Here is a 24,640-nt window from a genome sequence, read left to right on the forward strand (position 1 = left end):
AATACTTGAATGTCTATTGACTGGCCATAGGTGCTTCTTAAAGCTAACCTGTATGATAGTAAAACAACTATAGTACGCTTACACTGCAATGCAGGAACAATAGGGTGCTTTCACTTCTACCTTTCTTCACTGCTGTTCAGATCTACTACTGCGGCCACATAAATTACTCTGTAATTCCAGGAAAAAGGAATACCGATACATTCCCCTTTGACCTTCAAACTTCAATGCTGTGTGCCTGAGTGGGTCATTGCATAACTTCAGTGCTGTCACATGACCTGGGAGGGGGGTTTTCTTGAGTCAAGTTTCCAGTTTAGAATAAGGGAGGTTAAATAGCAATTAGAATGTCTGTAGAGATGATGGACTGCAATGTCAGGCTTACTTTTTTCTTCATGATGGCTCATTTTAACACACAACTAAGATATAATTCCTGATTAGTAACTCACAGTCAGCAAGTTCCAGTAGCAGTGCTAATAGGACTTGATGTTTTGGTCCCTATGGTAGGTCAGCATTCTTAATGTTGTTAATGGTATTGTACAAAGGGAAAGGGTAGGTAGGTTATCAGGGTCCCCATTCTTTGGCAATTCGTTGATGAGTGCACAGAACCATCAGGACATTTCTGGTCAGGGTAAGGGGCTTGAAAAATAATCTATGAATGGAAGAGGTAGACCTTTCATTCTTCCGCCTGTCCTCCATTCATAGATCGTTTTTCATTAATGTAAGATAAATGGAGAAGGGGTACAAAAATGCAGGCATAGTTGACACTCTTGATGAGTGCATATGACAGGCCCCTGAGCTTGTATTAACCCCCACAGCACCAAAGAGTATGGCTTCAGGGGTAGGGGGAAATCAGAGGATAGAGGATTTCAGCTAAAACTGCAACCAGCAGCACAATTGACACTTCACATTGACTGTAAGTACCGTCCCTTGGCCTGATTTCTTTTTTAACTAAACTTATGCATTCAAGTTCTGGCATATCTCCATCATTTGTCAGCAGCACACGGTGAAGAAGAAAAAGCATGTGATATCATCAAATGAACACCCGGCTCGCAGACGAAAAGGCCCGATGCTCTTTTTGTGCATGTCTGGGGTTCTAAATGTTCTGCACAGATGCCACACTTCTTGGTGAAGAGTTACTTGTTAAAATGTGTCCTTTAAATTTAACTAAATTAAAAATGACTATATTTCTATAGCTTCCCTATGCTGCTCCCATTTACTAAAAGAGCAGCTAGTCCCTACTAATATTTATCTATCTCCTGGAGCACTCCTGAATTTATTATAACTGAGCACAAGGCGGCCAGCATGTGTCCTGGGTAAAGGAGATTGTTATGAATGTTATACAATGTTATATTATAAAATTGATTTCTGTTCTCTGCTGAACTAATATTGCAATGTTAAGTGCCATTATCCTTTAAATTTACCTAAAGTAGAAAAATGACTATAGGTCCAAAGTTTTCCTATGCTTTGCCCATTTTCAAAATAGCCTTTAGTCCTCGCTAATGCTTAAACTATAATTAAAGGCAAACCTTTTTTTTAAGATTAGGATAGATTGGTGAGGGCATAGAACTGCTGTCAAGTTTTCATTGCTGTCTGTGTCCCTGTTATGGCGATGGAGACTTGTTCTCATGACAAATGTGTAAGAAGGGATTTTCCACAAATTGAAAAGATATTATTAAACCTCCTGGTGAGCTTACAGGTTAGGGAGTGAAGGAAAATTTTACTAATTTGACAATGATGGCCAAAAAAAATTAAAATAACTAGCTTTAAAGGATAGGTTCACCTTTTGGACAAAAATAATAAATACACATTTTTTTGTAGGTAAAAAAATGTGCATTATTGTTTTTGTCCAAAGGAGTCTGGAAAGCATTGAACCAGTGATCAGTAGATCGCTGATGCCATGCAGGTCTCCTGCAGGTCTCAGAGTATCTGCTTTCCGTATGGGATGTATGAGCAAGCAGATAATCTGAGAGGAAGCTCAATGAGCTACCATGGTGCTCCACAGCACCGTGGTAGTTCATTGAAAACTACAATCCCACAGCCGCTAAGGCTTCCAGGACTTGTAGGCACTCATTCACAGAACCCCAACAGTCAATGGCAGTATTGATTTTGGAAAGGCGATGTAAAGACAGTAATTTCTAGCAATCTCATGTACCATGTTACCAATATTTTTGACTGTTCCCTCTAGTAATCTCCGACAGTCTACTGTATCATGGCATATACCAAATACAATGTGCAACCCTTTGGTAAAGTCAAAGGATGCAGTTGAAGCTCATTATATAAGTCACCTAACTTAACTCACTTCCCCTTGCTCCCTTGTCTATGCTGACACCTTCTCCTGGCTTTTTCCCGGCCTGGTCTTAGTTCATGTTGATTGGCCAGTCATGATTTATGTAAGTCTCGTTCATGAAGGAGTTTTTTAAAGAATATGTATACCCAATATTTTTATATTTCTGACATGTGCCTGCTGTACTATGTATTTGTATGAAAAAAGTATCCTGTTCTCTTTATATTACTTCCTCTATGTGAAATCTCTGGTGTTCCTGCCAGTCCCTTTGCTTTGCTATTAAAAGCTAACCACACTAGGCATAAGAGCACAGCATGGTCAGTTCTCTAGCTGTGCTGAGAACTCTGCCTGTTCTCTTCTAATGATCCTGACATGCACCTCTCATGCACAACCATTCACTGAGAAGATCAGAGTGCTGCTGCTTCTCTGATAGCTCTCTAAGATCCTTTTGCAGCTGAGAACAGAGGGTATGTAATCACTTAAAAAAAGGTGAAACAAATATATTTATGTTTTTTATACCTATATACAAATGTGTTGTCTTTCATTTCTATGTTAAACTGAATAGTTTGTTTTACAAGGTAAGGGTTTACATATACTTTAATTCCTCCACGAGGTGTGCCAAAAATGTACATTGAGCCGTGCATGCGCAGCTCTGTGTACATTCTGAAGAAGATCGTGAACAGGCAGTTCATTTTGTTTTATTGCAGACGTGACATAACATGTCTCTTCCGCAATAAAGAGCTTGTGTCCCTGCCATTTTTTTTAGTGTTTTTTTTTTTTGCTTTCAGTCACTAAAATTGTTCTTACTGGTTGTTAAAACTTCCAGCACTTAGTTGATCATCATTGCTCTTTACAATGCCATAATGAATAAAACCGAATGTCCCATTGTACTTTTATTGAGCTCTGATGAGTGGTGGGAATTAGGCAAGTCCTAGCTTTTACAATATTTCAACATGTCCCAAAGGCTCTGTGATTTCCTTCCTTGTTACTCTCAGGAACCCTCCTCATTAGACAGTCTTTTGCGAGTCTGCACTATTGCTCCAAGCTGCTTTGTCATCTTAGCTTTATAGAACAAGCGAGGTCAGTTCAGAAACACTGGAGGATATGTGCAGATGGAAAGATGTAGGTATTGGCGAATACTGCCGGCGAAGCACAGCTGAATTTCTTCTGAAGCCTGGTTTTCTATTAGAGGGAATCTTTGCTCTGAGATTACAGCGATAACAAGTCTAATGCAGCCTCCTCTGGCTGATAATGCATTATTGTAAAATCAAATACTCAGCTCTACTGAGCCAGCAAATGCTTTACCATGTGGTGGTATGGAGTCTGATACTATGTAATTGCTATAGAATGTCAGATAGCACTGGAGATATTCTGAAAAAAAACAATCTAACCTTTTTACTGCAATTTATAGACACAACAAATGTCCACCATGAATTTTTAGCAAGACATAATTAGGATGAAGGCTCTCTACAGTGTGGGAAAGACACTGCTTTTTGAATGGATCATTCTATGCAGAAGGGCATGGAAGGAAGGTCATCTGACACAGATATTTGAGAGAGAATGCCATAATTGGTGGTGTTCACAGGCTAGGGCATGCCACAGTGTAAGAGTATACACATCTGGTTTACTCAGGGATTCATTTGTTTATTTTCTTATTATTTAATACAGAACATCAGAAAAGATATTAAATCAGTAAAGGTTAAAAAAAAGAAACCTTCAGCACAGTAATTTATTCTACCACAAGATGTCGGTATTCCAGTCAGTCCCACTTCCTCTGAGCCCAGGCTGTCATGGACTCACCCCTGTGGGACGTCATTGCAATGACTTGGGCTCAGTGTTCTACTGCACTGAATGGTGCTAACAAATCATTATATGAACAACATTCAGTGCATGAGGAAGTACTGTCCACTGCCACCACCCAAGGAGGTGTCACCGGAAGAAGGGGTCTCAAGAAGAGGAGGAGGGTAAGGGGTGTTTTTTTTTTTTAAATAGTGTTCCAGTTTAGGAAATCAACTGAAGGAGGGGTCTCAAGGAAGAGGAAGAGGGTAAGGGGTTTTTCTTTTTTTTTAATAGTTTTCCAATTTAAGAAATTAGTTACTTATGGCATTAAAGTGTTTATAAAAACTAATCACTAAAATATCTTATACATGCTAACATGTTAATATCGTTTCAAAAGTAACTTTCAATGTTTTTATATCTTCAATTTTCATGAACATAATTCCCAATGATCCTGCCATGAAAGTCTTTGTTCAAGCATGTCCCTCTGTTTCCCAGTTGTGCTCCTGCATTGTCACCCTATCATATAAGCTTCCAATGTACACTATAAGTGATCTTTTCACACACCTTACACAGGCAAGGTCCACCTCTGTCACCATCAGGAAAACCTACCCAGGCGGACATGCTAGCATGCATGTATGTAACTCTAGCAGACATGCTCGAGTGCAGGTAGACAGGAAATGACTAGTAAAGGTTGCATTAGGTCAGCATCACTATAATGCAAAAAGGATTAAAAACAAAATAGCAATTATTTATGATGTGCAGTGCTTTAGAAAATTAAATGTCATTCAGGTAGGAGTTTCATTATTATTATACAGGATTTATATAGCGCCAACAGTTTGCGCAGCACTTTACAAAATGAAGGTAGACATTACAGTTACAATACAATTTGGTACAAGAGGAAACAGAGGGCCCTGCTCATTAGAGCTTACAATCTAGGAGGAAGGGTTGAGTGATACAAAAGGTAATAGCTGTGAGGGTATGAGCTGATGGAGGAAATAAATGGCAGTTTACTAGGTAGAAGCAGGATAGGCTTCTTTAAAGAGAAAGGTTTCAGGAATTGTCTAAAAGTGGATAGATTAGGAGATAGACAGATTAGGGTAGGAAATTCCATAGGATGGGAGAAGCTCAGGAGAAGTCCTGGAGGTGAGCATGGGAGGAGGTGACATGGGAACTAGAGCGCAGTGTTCTGTCTGTTTTGTAATAAGTTACAGAAACATGTATTTTATTTTTTATAGAATCATTTTATTTCTGGTTTTTAGTTATTTATATGCTATATTTAGATGATTTTTTATTGTATTATACAATAGTATGGTTTACTGAGAGAATATTTATTTAATAATCAATTTTTTTGGTTCACAAAGTTGTTACCTACAAGTTTGTATGAACATGTAACAGTGTATATGGTTAATATAAGAATAATAATAATTTGACATTGTTTGGATTTTATTTTATGAAGGATATGTAGTTTGATGCTGGTGACTTTTGCTTGTCCGTATCTTATTAGTGTTCACTAAGTTTTCACTTCCCTTTCCGGTTTCCTAATGTTTGCTCAACTCCATCTATCCATTTTTCTGGGAAAGCCTATGTTTCCACTTGACCAGTAAAGCCCTATTGCCTTCCAATTGTGGTCTGAAAATGGTTTCACTGCTGTAGGCTGTTTACTTTGCTGCTTGGATTTTTTAGCCTGCAGACCTTAAGAGACCACCACCAAATCCACTCTAGGAAATGTTTTCTCTGTATGCAAAAAGGACACTGAGTCTGGCTCCTAATTTCCTGACCGCCCTGATCTCTCACCATGATCCTCCTCAGCAGCAGGGGTGAATCATTGGTTGTTAGGACACTGGTGGGTGCCAGTTCCTTAACAACCATGACTCATCCTTGTTGTCAAAGGTGGATTCCTTGCTAAGAGCAGATTGTAAACAAAAGAGCCAAATGTTAAAATTTGTTTGGAAAAAAATGGTGTGTTCCCCAGTCATTACCAGGCCCTTTTTGTCAATGATTCCACTAGATGACCCTGCCATAATATGATGTCATTGACCAAATAAGGACATGTCCATGTATGGCCAAAGACATCACTTGGTGACTCCGCCCCTTAGTTTATTGTATTGTGATAGATGATAGATTTACATCGGGGGGACATTTATTTATTTAATAAAGGACTTGTCAAAAATTGTTTTCATGTTTTTATTTGCACTTGTCATTTCTTTGGTGAATGAATAGGGGTATTATGGTACTATGTGCTCCATACTCATTCAAATGTGGTAGTTGGGATCTGGGAGCCCCCTTGTTAAAAGGTAATTCCAGATTCCAATAAGTAACCCCCTGCACCACACAACCTCCAAGCCAGGCTTGTGGGGAAAAGGCCCTTGTCCTTGTCAACATGGATCCCCCCTGGCAAAATACCCCCCCATGTTGAGGGCATGTGACCTGGTATGGTTCAAGACAGACACAGGCTCATCCCCCCTTCCCTGGCCTGCAAGGCTGCATGTTCGGAAAAGAGCCTGGTGTAGATTCTTGGAAGGGCCTGGTATGGATTGGGGGGTGGGGCTGCACACCATGTTTTAAACCATAATGTTGGCTCTTTTGTTTACATTATTCTTTCACAGTTGCAGACAAGGAAAAGTAGGTCTGTTTGAAGAATGTCAGTGACCATTCTCTGTGAAATATTAAATGATGGCTTACGAGGTTTTGGCATCTTAGGGTCCACCTATCACAAACCTGCACAATTTATTCTGAGCATATAAGGACAACTGACATAAGCAAAAGAAAACCAGATGTCAAAATGATGACACATTTGTATGCTTACCCCTGCTTATCTTACCTTTTAACCACTTGCCTACCGGGCACTTACTGTATACCCCCTTCCTGCTCAGGCCAATTTTCAGCTTTCAGAGCTGTTGTACTATGAATGGCAATTGCGCAGTCATGCAACATTGTACCCATATGAAATTTTTAACAAACATTTCACACAAATAGAGCGTTCTTTTGGTGGTATATACTCACCACTGGGTGTTTTATTGTTTGCACTATAAACAAAAAAAGAGCAAAAAATAAAAAAAAAGTTTTCTTTGTTTCTATAATAAAATTTTGAAAACAGGTAATTTTTCTCTTTCACTGATGTGCATTGATGAGGCTGCACTGATGTGGCACTGATAGGTAGCACTGATGGGCACTGATGAGGCGGCACTGGTGGGCATTGATGAGGAGGCACTGATGATGCACTGATATGTAGCACTGATGGGCACTGATAGGCAGCACTGATGGGCACTGATAGGCAGTACAGATGGGCACTGATGGGTGGCACTGACTGGCGGCACTGACAGATGGCACTGACTGGCAGCACTGCTGGGCAGTGATGGGTGGCACTACTGGGCAGCACTGACGGGTGGCACTGCTGGTCACTGATGGGTGGCATTGCTGGGCACTGATGGGTGACACTGCTGGGCAGCATTGCTGGGCACTGCTGGGTGGCATTGAAAATCAGGGCACCGATAATCAGTGATCTCACCTGTCATTTTGCCGGTTATCAGCAGTAAATTCCTCACGCTTTGACAGTGTGAGGAAAGTGCTGCCGATAACCGGCAACTGTATTTACATTGTGATCTGCTGTGTCATTGGACACAGCTGATCACGCAGTAAAAGGTCGCTGTGATTGGCCTTTTACCTAATCACATGATCAGCTTTGTCCATAGGACACCGTGATCACTGACAGCGCCGGGGGGGCACATTCTGGGAGGACGCTCACATGGACACCCTCCCAGAACTGGACAACCATGCTGTAGCTGGAATTACACCATAATGCCAGTTATACTGTATAAAAGGACTAATAGGGAGATTTGGGAGGTTGGAAGAGGTGTAGTCAATCATTCTTTTTTCTGTAAAATTTGAGATTTGGAAATAAATTTCAGCTGCCTTTATCTGTGGCTCTACTGATCGTGTTGACATGAAGTCTTTACTGAAGTTAACCTATTCATGCATTTTTCATCATATGTTTAGTTTAAACAGTTTTGTGATAGATTTCTTTAAATGGATGCATTAATTCCCTACAAAGTGTACCAAGTATGTCCAACAGGTAGGAACCACAAGGAAAGAGAGAGAGTAGTCTGGTATAATAATACTTCTCAGCTAGTCTAGGAATGCCTTGGAAACCTGCAGAAAGGGAAACAGCTTGGCAAAGGGAAGCATGGATGGAAAAGCTTTTTCTCATCATAACCAACAGATATCTGTTTTGTTAAAGTATATTAATTATAAGCTATATAACCATTGCGGAGTTAAATAACAATTAATTATATGAATATGGAGGGATTGATGGATGGATGGATAAATTAATGGATGGGTGATTGTCGTTGCAATTCAGGCACACATTCTGGATCATATGTTGAAACAAACTCCATTTCACAATAAATATAATTTTACTTTTGAAATTTAACAATTCCTTCCATTCGGATTGTCAACATGTGGGCATAGAAGGAACACAATGATGCATGCACAATAAGCAAGATTGTCTTTTGTTTTGGATAAAACAGCGAAGGTTTAAAAACAATGTTAGTTTTGTTCTTTCCTTTCTGTGTCTCATCAAGGAAATTTTCCCTCAAACCTTGTCCCAGAGATACAACAGAAAGTGAGAGAAAATATTTTCAAAATAAGGGGAATTTCCTTTTAGGCAGTTAGCACCAGAGCCGGGGCCCCCCTTGGAGGATTTATCTCAAATTCTTTTCTGATGACAGCTGTAAAAGTTTGATTTTTCATCCCTTTCTCTTCATCAGGACAAATAGAAAGGAGAAATCTTACCAATTGGGACGTAGATAGCAAAAAAACATCTATAAAGTCTAATGAAAGTGCTAAACCAAGAGCTTGACAGACCAATATTAATATTGGTCTATAAACTGCAAAAAAGGTCTCTATGACTTCCCACTTTTCCTGGGCTTAGAGATTATATAAACACAATATTTCATATTCCTGATATGTGTCTGCTATACCATGTACCTGTATCAAAAAGTATCTTGTTCTCTTTGCATTGCTGCCTTTGTGTGAAATCCCTGGTGTTCCTGCCAGTCCCTTTGTTTTTCTATTAAAAACTGACCATACCAGGCATGATAGCACAGTGTGGTCAGTTCTTTAGCTGTGCAGGGAGCATACTCTTCTTCAATGATCAGACTTCTGCTGACATGCCCCACCCTTGCCCCAGCTATTCACTAGGAAGTTCAGTGTGATGCTGTGTCTCCTCCCCAGCGCTCTGAGCTCATTTTACAGCTGAGAAATAGGTATGTGATCACTTGGAAAAAAGGTATTTATAATGTATATATATGTATAGAGAGAGAGAGAGAGAGAGACTCACACACATACATCTTTTGTCTTTCATTTCTACTTTAAACTGAATGGGTTCTTTTACAAGGTCAAGGTTTACATGTACTTTAAATATAAAGATCATCTTTAGGACTAAAAGAATTCTCAAATCACCACAAAGAAATGTTTTGCTGTATAGGGTGTAATTTGATAGATAGTTGTGTACTGTCTTTTTAATTTTATTTTTACTTTTTTTGCTATATGTTTGGGAAGAAAATACATAAACTTATAAGGCTAATGAAGGGCAGTTTTCTGGCACATGAGTAGGTCCAAAATAATACAAAGGAGCTTTTTTGTTGAAAAAAGGACCTCATTTTGGCAGAAATTTCCACGAAATGAAAACTTTCAGTTTTGCTCATCCTTGTTTATAGAGGTTCTAAATGCAAGATCAGGAGTAAGCATGCAAGCAAGCAAGCAGCCTGCCATGAGGACACCTGGCGGGGGGGGGGGGGGGTTTGACAGAAACACAAGCAGAGGACTTGAGAAGAGGAGGATTGGGGCTGCTAAATGCAAAACTATTGCATAGAGCAGGTAAGCATGATATATATTTTTTTATTTAATTAAATGTTTACAATCACTTTAAAATTAGGCTGTTGAAATCACAAATGAAAACCTATCAACAGTCTTATGTTGCTGACAACTAATGTTCACTCCTTTAGGACTTATTACAAACAATGAAGTTTATTCCAAAAGGAAATGCCACAACAAGCTAGAATGGTGGTGTCACAAAAACAAGAAAACAAAAACAAAGAGACAAGAGTTCCTTTGCAGAAAATATTATTATTTTGCACACTCCCTTTTTATAGCTTTGTGAAGAAATACAATAGACCAATCTAGCCATCAGATAACCAGCAGTCATGCAATACAGACGTGTATTTTGTATGCGCACAGACCACAAATACACTATTGAAATAGTGATATCAGTGCCCCAGAACTGACATATGCCCACATGTGCCCACATGTGCATATAATATGTAAGCTCTTTCAAATCTTCCAACCTTCGTCCTGTGCCGGCAGTGGCACAGAAAATCATGAAACTGTACCACAGTACATAGCATACTAATCTGGGTTGACTCTTTTTGCTGGGACCAGGGAAGGATTACAGAAATAACAAACAGATAGATGATTATTGTATACAATTTTGAATCCCCCCAATCAGATTTATATAACTTTAATAAAAATTACATTTGACTTTGAATATAGTGTTGATGTTGCTATGTAGATGAAACCTGTGCTTAGTTCATCTTTAAACTACAACTATAGGCTCCTGTATGGCAGTCTAACCAAATCCCTGATCCAGTTTCAATGTGACACAAAAGTCTTGTAAAGTAAACAAATAAACTTCCTTTACCCTCCCTGAATGAGTCAACCCGTCCTACATTTGTGTCCCACATGCTCCCCTTACCAGGCACTGCAGTTCACAATGGGAGGGTGTCAACAAAAGAGGAAGTGCTGCCAATCCAGAAAGTGGGGGGCAGGACTAGGTGTGGCCAGGTGCTGATTGACAAGCTACAGGACTGTCAATCAGCAATGACAATGCTTATAACCATGCCCCAGCAAAATCTACTCATCCGACTGTAGTGCAAGCAAGCACAGCCTACATGGGAGTGACAATTCTGCTCTGAACTCAGAAGCAGTGCAGCATTGTTTCCATACCATCACAGGAAGCTGCATTAGGTAGCGTGTATTGGCAGGATCAACAGGGGGGCTAAGAGAAAATCCTTTTTTTTATGGGAGACCATAGTTTTACTTTAAATGAACTCGAAGGTTGGTGTTTGTTTGATCTTATTGGATTTTATTAAAAAAAAACACCATTTCTTTTGTAATTTCCTAAAGCGAAGATATTGGTGAATTTCTTGCTGTAAAAGATTGTTTGGGTTACAAAAATAAACTGCTGTGATGGCTGAACAATTATTACACAGAATGTTTGGTATGACTGTTTGGTAAGACAAGAAATGAGGGGCAAGTTGAAATTTCTGCTTCTTTCTTATCATTGGATTGCTGTTTGCACTGGGCACTAGTCTTCCTGCTAGCCCTGGCCTTGGCTTTTGGATTTAATTTCTGGGGAAACGCCTTTTTGCTATTTTAATTTTTTTTTTTTATTTTCCTTTTTTTTAGGGATGTTAAAACATTCTTGGAAGCAATTAACCAGTACACTTAACCGGTCCTGTTGGCTTTTGATTTCATCTAAACTACTCCTCTCCCTCATACAAGTCTATGGGAATGCCAAAGCAGCTTAAAGTGATTCTATACCCTAAATGTTTTTTACCTTATTGAATTCCCTGCATTAAGTAAAAAGTGCGCACTAACTGCCCCCCCCCCCCAAACCTGAACACTTACCTGACATCTCTAATTGATCTAGCACTGTCCCAGCTGCAGCTTCACTCTCCATTTTCCTAGAAAATACTCTAAGAGCAGGTGGAGCCATAGGCTCCTGCTGCTGTCAGTCAAACTCCTGAGAGAAGTGGTGGAGTGGCTTGCTGGTGCTGTGTGTGTCAATGGACGTACACAGCCTGGCTCGAGAACGTGCTAACACAGTTGCCCCCAGAGCACATGGCTTGCTGAGGGGGCACTTGGAAGAAGAAGGAGCAGACAGTGCCAGCGGTGGACCGTCAAAGAGGAGCTAAGGGACCACTCTCTGCAATATCATCGATATAACAATATCAGCAATAATAACATTATCAACAATAAGCAATCAAAGAACATTATCGGCAATAATATCACTGCACAGAGCAGGCGAGTATAACAATTGTTTTAGTTTAGGAAAATGAAACATAGCATTTAATATCACTTTAAGACAACTCAAAAGCACATCAGAAGCAGGTCAGGCTCATTGACACCTAAGAGAAATAACAGTCTTTTAAAAAATTTGTTGTTCAGAACTCTCACATAAAATGATGCATACAAAATTCAACAATCCATCATTCTTGTGGCTTTTCCTCGCTCTGTACACCTCATAGCAGTCATGCAAAAAAAAGATGAAATCCTGCTCCTCTTGTTTCCCTACATAACTAATACCTTTTACTTTTCCATTGTATGGTGCTGTTCATATACCAAGTAAAAGATCTGCTACACTAATAGATAAAGAAAGCCCTTCCCAGAGATTCTGGAATTAAAATAACTCCCTTCATCTTCTCAGACAAGCCACAACTCATGTCAACAACTCATTTTTCTGGTTGTTGGATTTGTATATTGAGGACCACATTGGCAGATCTCAGCAGATACAATTGGTACAGTATACCATATTTTCATATATTTATAGTATGGCCATGCAAATATTTATTTGATTTTGTAACTGAATTGGACTTATGCTTCAAATACATTAATTATAAAATTATTTAGCTTAATGAGATGTAGCTAATTCTAAAACAGTGTAAAGCCTAACTGGATGACATTTAACATGCTACTGGACTGTCAAACAATTGTCAAGTTTTTAAATTTACTTTTACAATTAATACTGTTTTCACTTTTTGTATTATTCTTTTATTTCTGTCTGAGTGCTGTTGACCTTCTCCAGCCCTTTTTTTCAGTCACTTTCTGTCTATATGCACAGGCTCCAGCAATGGATAGACAGTGTCTGCACAATGTGTGCTGGCACAGCTGGCTCTCCATTAATGGAACATGTGACAGGTCGACAATGTGGGAGCACAACTGGGAGATGGATGTCACCTGATAACAGGAATTGTCTTAGCAAAAGACTTTCATGGCAACATGGTGGCTGAATAAGTGTAATCCTGGTGCCTGGATGCCCTGATGGTGTGCTGCTTATCCTACTGATGCCCACTAGATGACCCGGTGTTCCAGTAACCAGGTGCAGATGACCAGGAGTTGGTCCTAATGTACTCAAATGTGCATTTACTTGCGCTCTCTGGTTAGTGCAATCTACATCCATATATCCTAACACCACCATCACGGATTTCCACTGCTTATACTTTAATTGTATATTGCTTCACTTTATGCACCTTTAAACGCCAACTTGGGACGGTTATCACAACTCTATTTTGCAAAATGCCCTAGTGCATTCATTCACCTATTTTACTCATTTTGATATGTTTTGATTGCTGCTATAGACTATGAGAAAACCACAGACGGTCATTCATATTTTATTATTAAGAGTTTGACCCAGTCATATATGATTTTATATGTTCTATGCTCTTATTCCATTTCTAGCGCTGCATGTTTATTTTATATGTTTTTTAGAAGGTTTTAGAGGTTTTTACCTTTCATGCTAGCAGCTCTTCTCATTTCACATCCAGCGCTCATTTTTTATTTTATTTTATTATTTTAATGAAAACTACAAATTTATAAATATTTAAAAAGACTTTTGAAATTAACATATATGAGCTTTTAGTGGTTGTGTTTACATCTACTTTGAGGAGTTTTTAAAGTGCCCTATACCATTCTCGGTGCTATCTCATCTAAGGCCTGGTTTGCACATATGTGTGTTGCAATCTGCTGCAGGAAAAAAAAGTCCCTGACCTTATCCAAAAATGCAGCGACTCAAAACACATAGATGTGAACATGTCCCACAGGAAACCATGTTCAATGGACTGTAGTGAGTTTCTTCAAAATGCAAAAAAAAAAGCATAGGTGTGAACCAGGGCTAAAGCCTCATGAACAAGGTCCCCCTACATTTAACATAGGAGAAATTTATATGGTAAATATAAACAAAGTTTATGCCTTCCGCATCCATTTCTCTTGTGTTTAATGTTTATGTGTTCATATGCATTTATCAGCGTGAAACCAGGCTAAACGGATCCTTGTTATGCAAAAACAGCAAGACTGAATGCATCTAGATGCTGTTGAAAGCTTAGTGTGCATTCAGCCATGAAAAAGCATTACATTCTTCTAGATGCATTTAGCAATTAGCTCCAAATGCATCTGGACGTGTGTTCTGATGCCCATATCTATGAGACCTAATGATATCTTACAAAGCAGCTGTAAAATGTATGTTTAAAAATACAATTCATTACCCAGTCTTTTCTATTGGGTAACCTCAACCAAAAAAAAAAAAATGGATTCCAGCATTGCGAAATTAAGAAAAACCATGCAGGGTCACCCTCTTAATTCATACCTGGCTTTTGAGGACTGGGTGACATTGGCCTCATTGACCAAATATGGACATGACCATGACATGTCACGGGGATCCCAGTCCATACCAGACCTAAAAGACCTGGATGAATTTTAAGAGGGATCCCATGCGTTTTCTTTTTTTTTTATTTAAGTTTTATGTTCTTCTGGCTAGTTTTCTCTTAGAATCAAATGTTGGTGAAAGGCAACAAAGAAACTATTTACAAACATTACGAGTATTATTCATTATGCTTGCATGACTGTTGAGACATGCAGAATGCAATTTTTGTTTTTTTTCATAAATAGACCTCTACATTTCTATATTTAAAAAAGATTTGCTATAAACACTAAAAAATATAAAACATGATTTAAAAAATTTGAACACTTCAAAATAAATGTGAAAAAATATTCAAAGCCATTGCAGTTTCCCTCTAATTTAAGACTAACAGTATTAAATAAAAATGCCACGCTTGAAAACACACACATCAAACTTGGGCTAAAAGGATATTAAACCCCTGTCCAAACTGTCAAGTTATAAATACATATATGTTCTGCTGACTGAAGTTATCGCAGCATGATCCTATCTCATGTAACTTTGTCACGTCAGCATAAAGCATCCCAAGTTGAAATTTTCTTGGCAGATAAAAATATAAAATGTGGCATACAGCATACTCATAAGCTTCTAAATAGATTAATTGTGAAACATCTGTCTGCCAGAATGCACTGCAGACTGCTGATTGGCCCTCTGTGATCACATGCAATTCAGCATACCCTCAAGGTAGTACTATATTTCAGTATTTGCCTTTAGGGTAACACTTACCCAATTTGCTCACATCTGTGGTTTATTTGCAGCTTTGCAAAAAAATAGTAATCTAACTTCATTAAAACCTTATTGATAATTATGTACATAATCTAGGTAAGAAATGGGGAGAAACCAGATTCCATTTAGCTTCAAAGTAGTAATCATAGTTACTGCACAGCTACAGTTATAAAGAACCTATAGTGGAGCTAAAATTATAACCTAAACATGTCTGGTCAGCACTCATTGTGGACATAAAATCAACCCTTAGCCCTGGCTCACATATATGCATTTTTAGATGTGGTTTGCACTGTCCAAGTTCTTATGACAGTGTTCCTAAGGGGGCATTCAGATATATGCGGTTGAGTTGCATTGAATTTTTCAAAAAGGGTCGTGTGCGAGTTCTACGCAGTGCAATTTGATTTTGCTGTTCAATACACTGTCATCAAATTCAGACAGTGCAAACCGCATCTAAAAATGCATATATGTGAACCAGGATGACACTCGCACCAAAACTGAAAATTCAGACCACATATGTGTGAACCTAGGCTCACATCATATTCAGGGGCCTTGCTCTGCTTACACTGGATTTATAATCCCCAGGATAAGCAATACCCCTTATGCACACAAACTATTATGGGGTGCCTGACAAACTGTCATGAACATTTGTACTTTCCTTTAATCTCCATAGTGATCTGGAGAAAAGCACTGTACATAGGTCTCATAACTGGTCTTTTAAGATAAGGAAGGTACAACCTTCAGGTACCTCCAGACCCTTGTTAGAAGACCTGTAGGTGGTGCTTAAAAGGAAGTATGCTTTACACAACTGGCCACTGACATTTAACCCACATACTTTTTGACATATTCCAATGACTTTGTGTTCTATGTGACAAAAACATCAGACAAAATTGTGAATATCCAGGCTAAAAAAAAGTTTGGCCAACACTTCATAATTCTTCAATGCCAGGAGATAGGTGTGATGCTGAAGGGCACAGCACATGGATACCAGATGAAAAGCTGCATGCATATGTATTAGCTTCTATAATAGATATAATAGAGCTTTGGCTATTAGAATATTCTCATAACATCCACCTGCTGTCTCATGTCTATAGGTGCCTAATACCAGATGAAAGGCTGCATACATATGTATTGGGATCTATAATAGATATAATAGAGCTTTGGCTATTAGAATATTCTCATAACATCCACCTGCTGTCTCATGTCTATAGGTGCCTAATACCAGATGAATAGCTGCATACATATGTATTGGGATCTATAATAGATATAACAGAGCTTTGGCTATTAGAATATTCTCATAACATCCACCTGCTGTCTCATGTCTATAGGTGCCTAATAATAGCAAGGAAGCATAACATACTGTTATTATATGTGAAAGGGCATTTAAAAACATTCATAGTTAAAGTGGATGTAAGCCTTTATATATACCCAGTGAAGTGATTAGTTTCAGGTGATACACAGAGATGAAACAAATGTTTCTACATAAGTTGTACCTGTTTTTCTGCAAGTTCTCTTCTTTACATCCACTTAAAGTGCTGACTTTATAAAGCTCGCCTGAGCTGTCTGAAAATAGGCAGCAGAGAGCTGGCGATACACTCTGCAGAGCTCAGTGAGGAGAGCTGTGATAGCTGATTGTAGGAAAGGGACACACCCCCTTTCATACAACACACAAGAACAGAGCTGAGGCTGTCAATCAGCTGGAGCTCCCTCCCTTAGCACCTTTTTCTCTTGGTTTCAGAAAAAATTGGCATAAACGATTCATGCTGATAGCAGAGGAATGAAGCAGTGGACAGAAATGACACTGAGTGCTCTTAATTGAGACAAGTACAGACTATAGAGGGATATGTTTTGTTCATACTTCATGTCTGAGGTTTTCAATCACTTTAACTGTCATTTAACTATATTGCGGGTGGGAGCACTGCTATCCCAGGTTGATGTCATATGATGTCCTTGCAGGATCATGCCTTTTGGGATCCAAAAGGTTTGTTTTTCCTAGAAAATTTGATCACACTGTATACTTTTATTTTACCTTCCTCTGTAACAACTGTGTCAGTTTAAGATTCTGAGGATGCAGGTTTTAATTTATTTTTGTCTTTGGCTGAACTCAGTGGACATGTGAATTTTTTTAAAGCCATTGTACAATTTCAAATGTTTTTGTTGATTTAACTAGGTATTAGTGTAGTTATATTTCCTGTTTCATTTGTTTGCTTTACCTACTAATGGTGGTCTCACATCTTATAGTGTCATGGCTGATCTATTGCCCTATGTCCAAGTAATCATTCACATAGCTTGTCCTTTTTCACTAAAGGGACAGGAAACTTCTGGTTCTGGGTCTTACAGTGTCCAGTCCATGACTTGCCTTTTCCTCTGTGCTGCATCAAATGTGAGAGTGCTAATGTGAAGAAAAGACTGCTCTTGCCTTCATTGATCTGCCCATTGTGTCTGTGTCAGGTCTAATTACTATTTATCTCTCACCTTCAGAACACTAAACTGAGAGACCCAAGGATTGTGGGATATGTGGTTTCTTCACATGAAGTGCAAGTTTTTATACCACATACAGAGGTCATGCATTAACCAATTCCATTCCCTGTGCCTCTTGTTTGAACACAAACAGAAACAGCTGACAAAGAAATGTGAGGATTTACTGTACTATAGGCTGTGTGTACAAGGCAACAAATGACACCATAAAACTACATGCTCAATTCACATTTTATGCAAGTGAAAAGCACAAGGTGCAGGTAGAAGGGTTTATAATGCATTTAACCTATGTAATGTATATGACCAAATTAATGTCCAAGATTGTTTTAATTGTTGGTAAAAAAAGTCCTTTTTTCCCATTAAACCTCCCTAGTGGTCTTATTATGTCAGTATTTCTGTGCTCAAAGCGGTAAATTTTTTTGCATGGAAATGTGTTGTTTTTTTATTGTAGGCTTGTAATTCTTAGGAATAACTCACTGAAATCTGTCTGAACAAGAGTCTAGTAAACATCCCGGGTATCATAAAATTTTAAATACGAAATCATAAATTATAATATAATAAATAATCATAAAAAATAAAATAATAATAATACATTTAATTCAATAATATAATCAAACCAAAAACACTGAAATTTGAAATAGAGCGCCAAGTTCGCACATCACTGAGCTTAGTCGCAGAATCATTTTCAGTGTCTGATGGTGAATTTCCCCACAAATCATTATCACTCAATTCTGCAAGTGGTTCTAAAATCAAAGGACAAGGTAAGGGAAATAGGGATCCCTGAGCAATGCTGCAGGGTAATCCCGGGTGTAGCTTGGGGTTACCGCTTCTGGTACAGAAAGTTTACCCTGAGCTACACTCGGGAATACCGCCAGGGGGGTTAAATATTGATGAGCAGCACTGCCATCCTTCATTGCTCCATAGTTGCTCAGTAACTGCTGCCAAGTTGTTACTTCTTGAGGAGAGTTCAATACTGGTTCAAATATACGTCCGTGAAGTCATTGTTTTCTCTGAGCCCATCCAAATTTTATCCTGTGTTGGACTTTGATGAAGAGAGAGCGGTTTTACTGCCGAAACATGTTGCTCGGTTTATATTACTTTTTTTTTAACAAACAATTTATTTTGGACTTTTTCATCTGGTTTTGATCTAGCGCTCTTTCCTGTATTTCTATGGTGTGAAACAATTTTAACTGACACCAATAATTACACACCTCCCAATGACAATCATCACCATTTCAATACTTTATTTGTAGACCAATAATCTTGTAGGAAGTACAAGGAAAATTCAGTCAAATTCCCCTATGTCCTACTCCTAAATATAGCTGTTTATGGCAGCTTCCAGAGTCAGGCCAAATGGGAGACCAAAGCTTGTCAACATGATCTGGTTTAGGCTTTGGATTTCTTCCTACTGGGAATTGCCTGCTATAGCTCCCAGAGGAGCACCCTTGGGGGCATCTTGAGGGCCCAAACTCAAGTCAAAGAAGTAGTAGCTCTACTAGGAGGCATTCCAGCACCTCCATACATCTCATGTTGTCACATAGAAGAAAGCTCAGCAATCCTGCATAAAAATATTAATTTCTGCTGCTTCCACTTGCAACATCATTCTTTTGGTTGTTACCCACAGTTCAAAGGGTTAAGGGCAGTCTTTTAAATGCTGGATAATTGCTTACAAAATAATTCAGCAAGGTTGAAGTTTATATCCAATTGCAGTTACATTAAAAACTTGTAGTAGAATACTCTATCGAGTTAGTCACTGATTAATGCAGAAAGTTTGGAGTTTAAGTGATACACTTTATTGACCTATATTAAAGATGCAAGCTTTCAGGATGCCTTATGTCCCATCGTCAGGAAAACGTACATGAAATCCTTGTTGGTTAAACTTGATAAATATGCCTTTTGTATAGAGATTGTTTTAAAACATATACTCCAAGTAGTCTATGAAAGTCTAGTTTAAAGCTATTGGTCTGTAGCATGTTTTCCATTCTTACGTAGCAACTAAACTGGCTAAGAAATGTGATGACCACGGAGGGAATCTATCACACCTGCAACAGCTACCGATGGGGCACGTACTCTGATGCACACAACGTTCCGATGGGGCACGTACTCTGATGCACACAGCATTCCGATGGGGCACGTACTCTGATGCACACAGCATTCCGATGGGGCACGTACTCTGATGCACACAGCGTTCCGATGGGGCACGTAGTCTGATGCACACAGCGTTCCAATGGGGCACGTACTCTGATGCACACAGCATTCCGATGGGGCACGTACTCTGATGCACACAGCGTTCCGCTGGGGCACGTACTCTGATGCACACAGCGTTCTGATGGGGCACGTACTCTGATGCACACAGCATTCCAATGGGGCATGTACTCTGATGTACACAGCATTCTGATGGGGCACGTAAGAAAATCATACGTCAGCTAGCAGCATGGACAAGGCCTACAGGTTCTAGCATGGCTCAGAGCGTGTATATGCAACTTATTAGTAATAGCCTATATTAAAGATGCAAGCTTTCAGGATGCCTTATGTCCCATCGTCAGGAAAACGTACATGAAATCCTTATTGGTTAAACTTGATAAATATGCCTTTTGTATAGAGATTGATTTAAAACATATACTCCAAGTAGTCTATGAAAGTCTAGTTTAAAGCTATTGGTCTGTAGCGTGTTTTCCATTCTTACGTAGCAACTAAACTGGCTAAGAAATGTGATGACCACGGGGGGAATCTATCACACCTGCAACAGCTACCGCAGCCTGCACACAGCGTTCCGATGGGGCACATACTCTGATGCACACAGCATTCCGATGGGGCACGTACTCTGATGCACACAGCATTCCGATGGGGCACGTACTCTGATGCACACAGCATTCCGATGGGGCACGTACTCTGATGCACACAGCATTCCGATGGGGCACGTACTCTGATGCACACAGCATTCCGATGGGGCACATACTCTGATGCACACAGCATTCCGATGGGGCACGTACTCTGATGCACACAGCATTCCGATGGGGCACGTACTCTGATGCACACAGCATTCCGATGGGGCACGTACTCTGATGCACACAGCATTCTGATGGGGCACGTAAGAAAATCATACGTCAGCTAGCAGCATGGACAAGGCCTACAGGTTCTAGCATGGCTCAGAGAGTGTATATGCAACTTATTAGTAATAAAGGATGCACCATCAAGTGATATATTACTGCTGTTCAAGGTGGTGTGGAGACACAGTAATCCAGTATACACAGCAATTCTAATCTCAGCATAACAGGTACAACTATAGAGGCATTACTTCCAATGTTACAGGAAATCACACCATATTTTCCTCTCTATTACTTTACTCAGTTTTGCTGTACTTTTTCTTTTCTATTTAATTTTATAGTTGTCACAGGGCTTCAACCTCCATCACATTTATTAGTAGTGCACTATTGCTAAATTATACTAAAACTGTTCAAAGTCATTATGTATAGACTCATAATAATAATAATCCTTCTCAGCTGATGCATATCCTAAACATGGTTCTTAAATCATCATTCGAAATAGGAAAACACTCTGACTTACTAAAACTGATGCACTCAGAATCTGGTACAACTCTGCATGGTAGCCAATCAGCTTCTAACTTCAGCTCGATCACTTAAGCTTTGGCAATAAAACCTGGAAGCTGATTGGTTTGTATGCAGAGTTGAACCAGATTTTGCACTCTTCAGTTTTAGTAAATATCCCCCTCTGGGGTCGATCTACTATTTATTACATGTACTTATATAGCGCCATCAATTGACGCAGCACTTTACGTATCTATTGTACATTCACATCAGTCCCTAACCCTCAAGGGGCATATAATCTAAAGTCCCTAACTTATATTCATACATACACATACTAGGGCCAATTTAGACAGGATCCAATTAACCTACCAGCATGTCTTTGGAGTAAAATTGGTGCATTCAGAATCTGGTGCAGCTGTGCATGGTAACCAATCATCTTCTAACTTCAGCTTGTTTACTTAAGCGTTGGCAATAAAACCTTTAAAATAATTGGTTTGTATGCAGAGTTGAATCAGATTTTGCACTCTTCAGTTTAGTAAATTGCCCCCTCTGGGGTCGATTTACTAAAACTGGTGCACTCAGAATCTGGTGCAGCTGTACATGGTAGCCAATCTGCTTCTGACTTCAGCTTGTTTACTTAAGCGTTGGCAATAAAACCAGGAAGTTAATTGGTTTCTATGCAGTGTTGAACCAAATTTTGCCCTCTTCAGCTTTAGTAAATATCCCCCTCTGGGGTTGATTTACTAAAACTGGAGCACTCAAAATCTGGTGCAGCTGTACATGGTAGCCAATGAGCTTCTGACTTCAGCTTGTTTACTTAAGCGTTGGCAATAAAACCTGGAAGTTAATTGGTTTCAATGCAGCGCTGAACCAAATTTTGCACTCTTCAGTTTTAGTAAATACCCCCTCTAAGTCATCATTTACATTGATAACTCTGCAATTTATGATTGAAAACAATTAGCTTATGACAACCAGTTGACCCCCCTCCTCTTTCCTAGGGTCATCTTTACTTTCAAAAAAGCAAAAAAAAAAAAAAAAGGACAAACTATCACCGCAAAACAAATGGGAAATATTGTATCTGGCTCCTAGTTGGGCGATGACTTAACTCTGACAAACGTGATTAACGACCCATTGGAATTTCACTACTGCGTCGCTGATTTCATTCGTAAAAAGCTTTTAGAGATCGAACAGTCGTAGGACGCAGCTGAAAACCCCGCAATAACAACAATAAAAATAAATTGCAACAACATCAAAACAACAACAGAGCGCAAACCACAATCTTAAAAAAAAAAATGACACCAGCAACTATTTACATAAAAAAATATGCCTTTAATAATGAATTCGCCTTTTATAGCAGAGTATATCAGCTAGTTTAGTTACAGAGAAAATAGAGACTGCTGCTCCAAAAGAAAAAAAAGAAAAAAAAAAGCAACATCTTGTTTTGCAGTGAGCAAGCTGAAGGTTACCTTGCCCACTGGAGCTAATTTATCTTTTTTACAGTGTGTCAGCTGCGATCCTATCATGGCAATGTACGCCTGATTATGCCGCGCATGTAATATTAATATTCTAAAAGGCATGCTAAGCGGACACCGGGCAGGGAAAAACGAGACAGCGGCAGGCTCTGGGCTGCAGTACCCGCAGACTCTCGGCAGTGGCCGCCCTCCTGCCTCCACAAGCCTACGGTGTTTTCATCAGCACTGCGGTTACAGATTTTGCAGCACTAATTACATAAAGTCGGTACAGCACGCCGGTTACAAATCACACACACTGTCTGCGATTAAACAAGCGCCTCTAATCTTTCATCAGCCTTTAAGATCTTCAATAACACCCCCAACCCCCCCTTCCTCCCATTACCTGAAGAATACAAGGGTCTCCCATAGGTAGATGCCCAGTGCACTCAGGCTGCACATGCTGCCGGCTCTGTGGGTGGCTGTCCAGCGGTAAAAGTGCTGAAGATCGGATTCCAGTAGACGTCCCTCGTTGGAGAGCACAGGCAGGCAGTGCACGAGCGTTCAGCAGCGCGGACGGCGGCTCCCCCCTTTCAGCAGCGCGGACAGCGACTCCCCCTTTCAGCACCGCGGACAGAGGCTTCCTCCTTCAGCACCGCGGACAGAGGCTTCCCGTTTCAGCACCGCGGACAGCGGCTCCCCCTTTCAGCACCGCGGACAGAGGCTTCCTCCTTCAGCACCGCGGACAGAGGCTTCCTCCTTCAGCACCGCGGACAGAGGCTTCCCGTTTCAGCACCGCGGACAGCGGCTCCCCGTTTCAGCACCGCGGACAGAGGCTTCCTCCTTCAGCACCGCGGACAGAGGCTTCCCCTTTCAGCACCGCGGACAGAGGCTTCCCCTTTCAGCACCGCGGACAGAGGCTTCCCCTTTCAGCACCGCGGACAGCGGCTCCCCCTTTCAGCACCGCGGACAGCGGCTCCCCCTTTCAGCACCGCGGACAGCGGCTCCTTCCTCCTGACGCGTCCTGCCCATACAAAGTGACTTAGCAGCCGGCCACTGAGCTCTGCCAGCGCAAGCAAGTCATAGCAGCAAATCAGCTCAGCTTCTCTTCCAGCAGTTTGTCTGACATCCCATGCAAAAGTGTTGGTTGGGCTGTCCAGGTATGTCCCTCCAGATCTGTCACCCCCTAATCCCCCCAAGACTTCTTCAGCCTTGCCTGTTCCTCTCCTCTGCTGTGTGTCTGAGGCTGGACTGAGCCTGTCCCATTGCTTGGGGCAGAAAGTCAATAAGCAAGCTGTAGCTTTTTTTTTTTTTTAAGTTTTACAGTCTTGGGGCACTGTATGGGCACAGCAGCAAGTCAATGGGGGCATGCTCTGTCCGAGGTTGCTTCTTGCCCCATAGTAAGCCAGGAGAAGGCAGCACTTCTTAGCATATTCCTTACTGCAGTAATTTACTAAACTAAAATAGGTAAAATGATGAGAAAAAAAAAAAGCTCTCCAGCATTAGTAGTCCCTCCTCTTGGTGATTCTTATTGGCCCTCCTCCTTTCAAAATGCCTTGGGCACCCTGGGATTGGACGGTGGGTTTGCCCGTCATTTGAATGTGTTAACTGTGAGCTTGCTGGCTCTTTCTGTATCCTGGTCTACTGTGCCTCGCGGTGCTTAAATCCTGTACAGTGTGGATTATTTTTCAGGCAGAAGGGATGTTTTGGCAGTTGTGGTATTTATGGCTTAATCATTTACGTCTGCTGCATGCACAGCAAATGCTTGCAGAGATCTTGTGGCAACACCCTGATCCTAGATAGTAATGTGCAGCAAATCCATCGCTCAGGGATGTCAAGGTTGAACCCTTGGAAAAAACAGCTGACATAGTGA

The 24,640-nt window shown here is 40.2% G+C and overlaps 1 protein-coding gene across 2 annotated transcripts in view; it reads right to left on the minus strand.

Annotated features, from left to right (window-relative positions):
- The window catches only part of GLRA1 (glycine receptor alpha 1), a 201,646-nt gene extending 177,431 nt beyond the window's left edge, over positions 1–24,215 (minus strand). For both annotated transcript variants that reach the window (XM_089682807.1, XM_089682805.1), the window contains exon 1: positions 23,174–24,215. In XM_089682807.1, coding sequence (XP_089538933.1) covers positions 23,174–23,229 — 56 coding nt within the window. In that variant the 5' untranslated portion in view covers positions 23,230–24,215. The remainder of the gene's footprint in view (positions 1–23,173) is intronic.
- Between the last annotated feature and the right edge of the window lie 425 nt (positions 24,216–24,640).

Source organism: Staurois parvus, unplaced genomic scaffold (genome assembly GCF_062004578.1).
Source record: "Staurois parvus isolate SC_StPar_1 unplaced genomic scaffold, SC_StPar_1.0 ptg000298l, whole genome shotgun sequence".
Lineage (NCBI taxonomy): Eukaryota > Metazoa > Chordata > Amphibia > Anura > Ranidae > Staurois > Staurois parvus.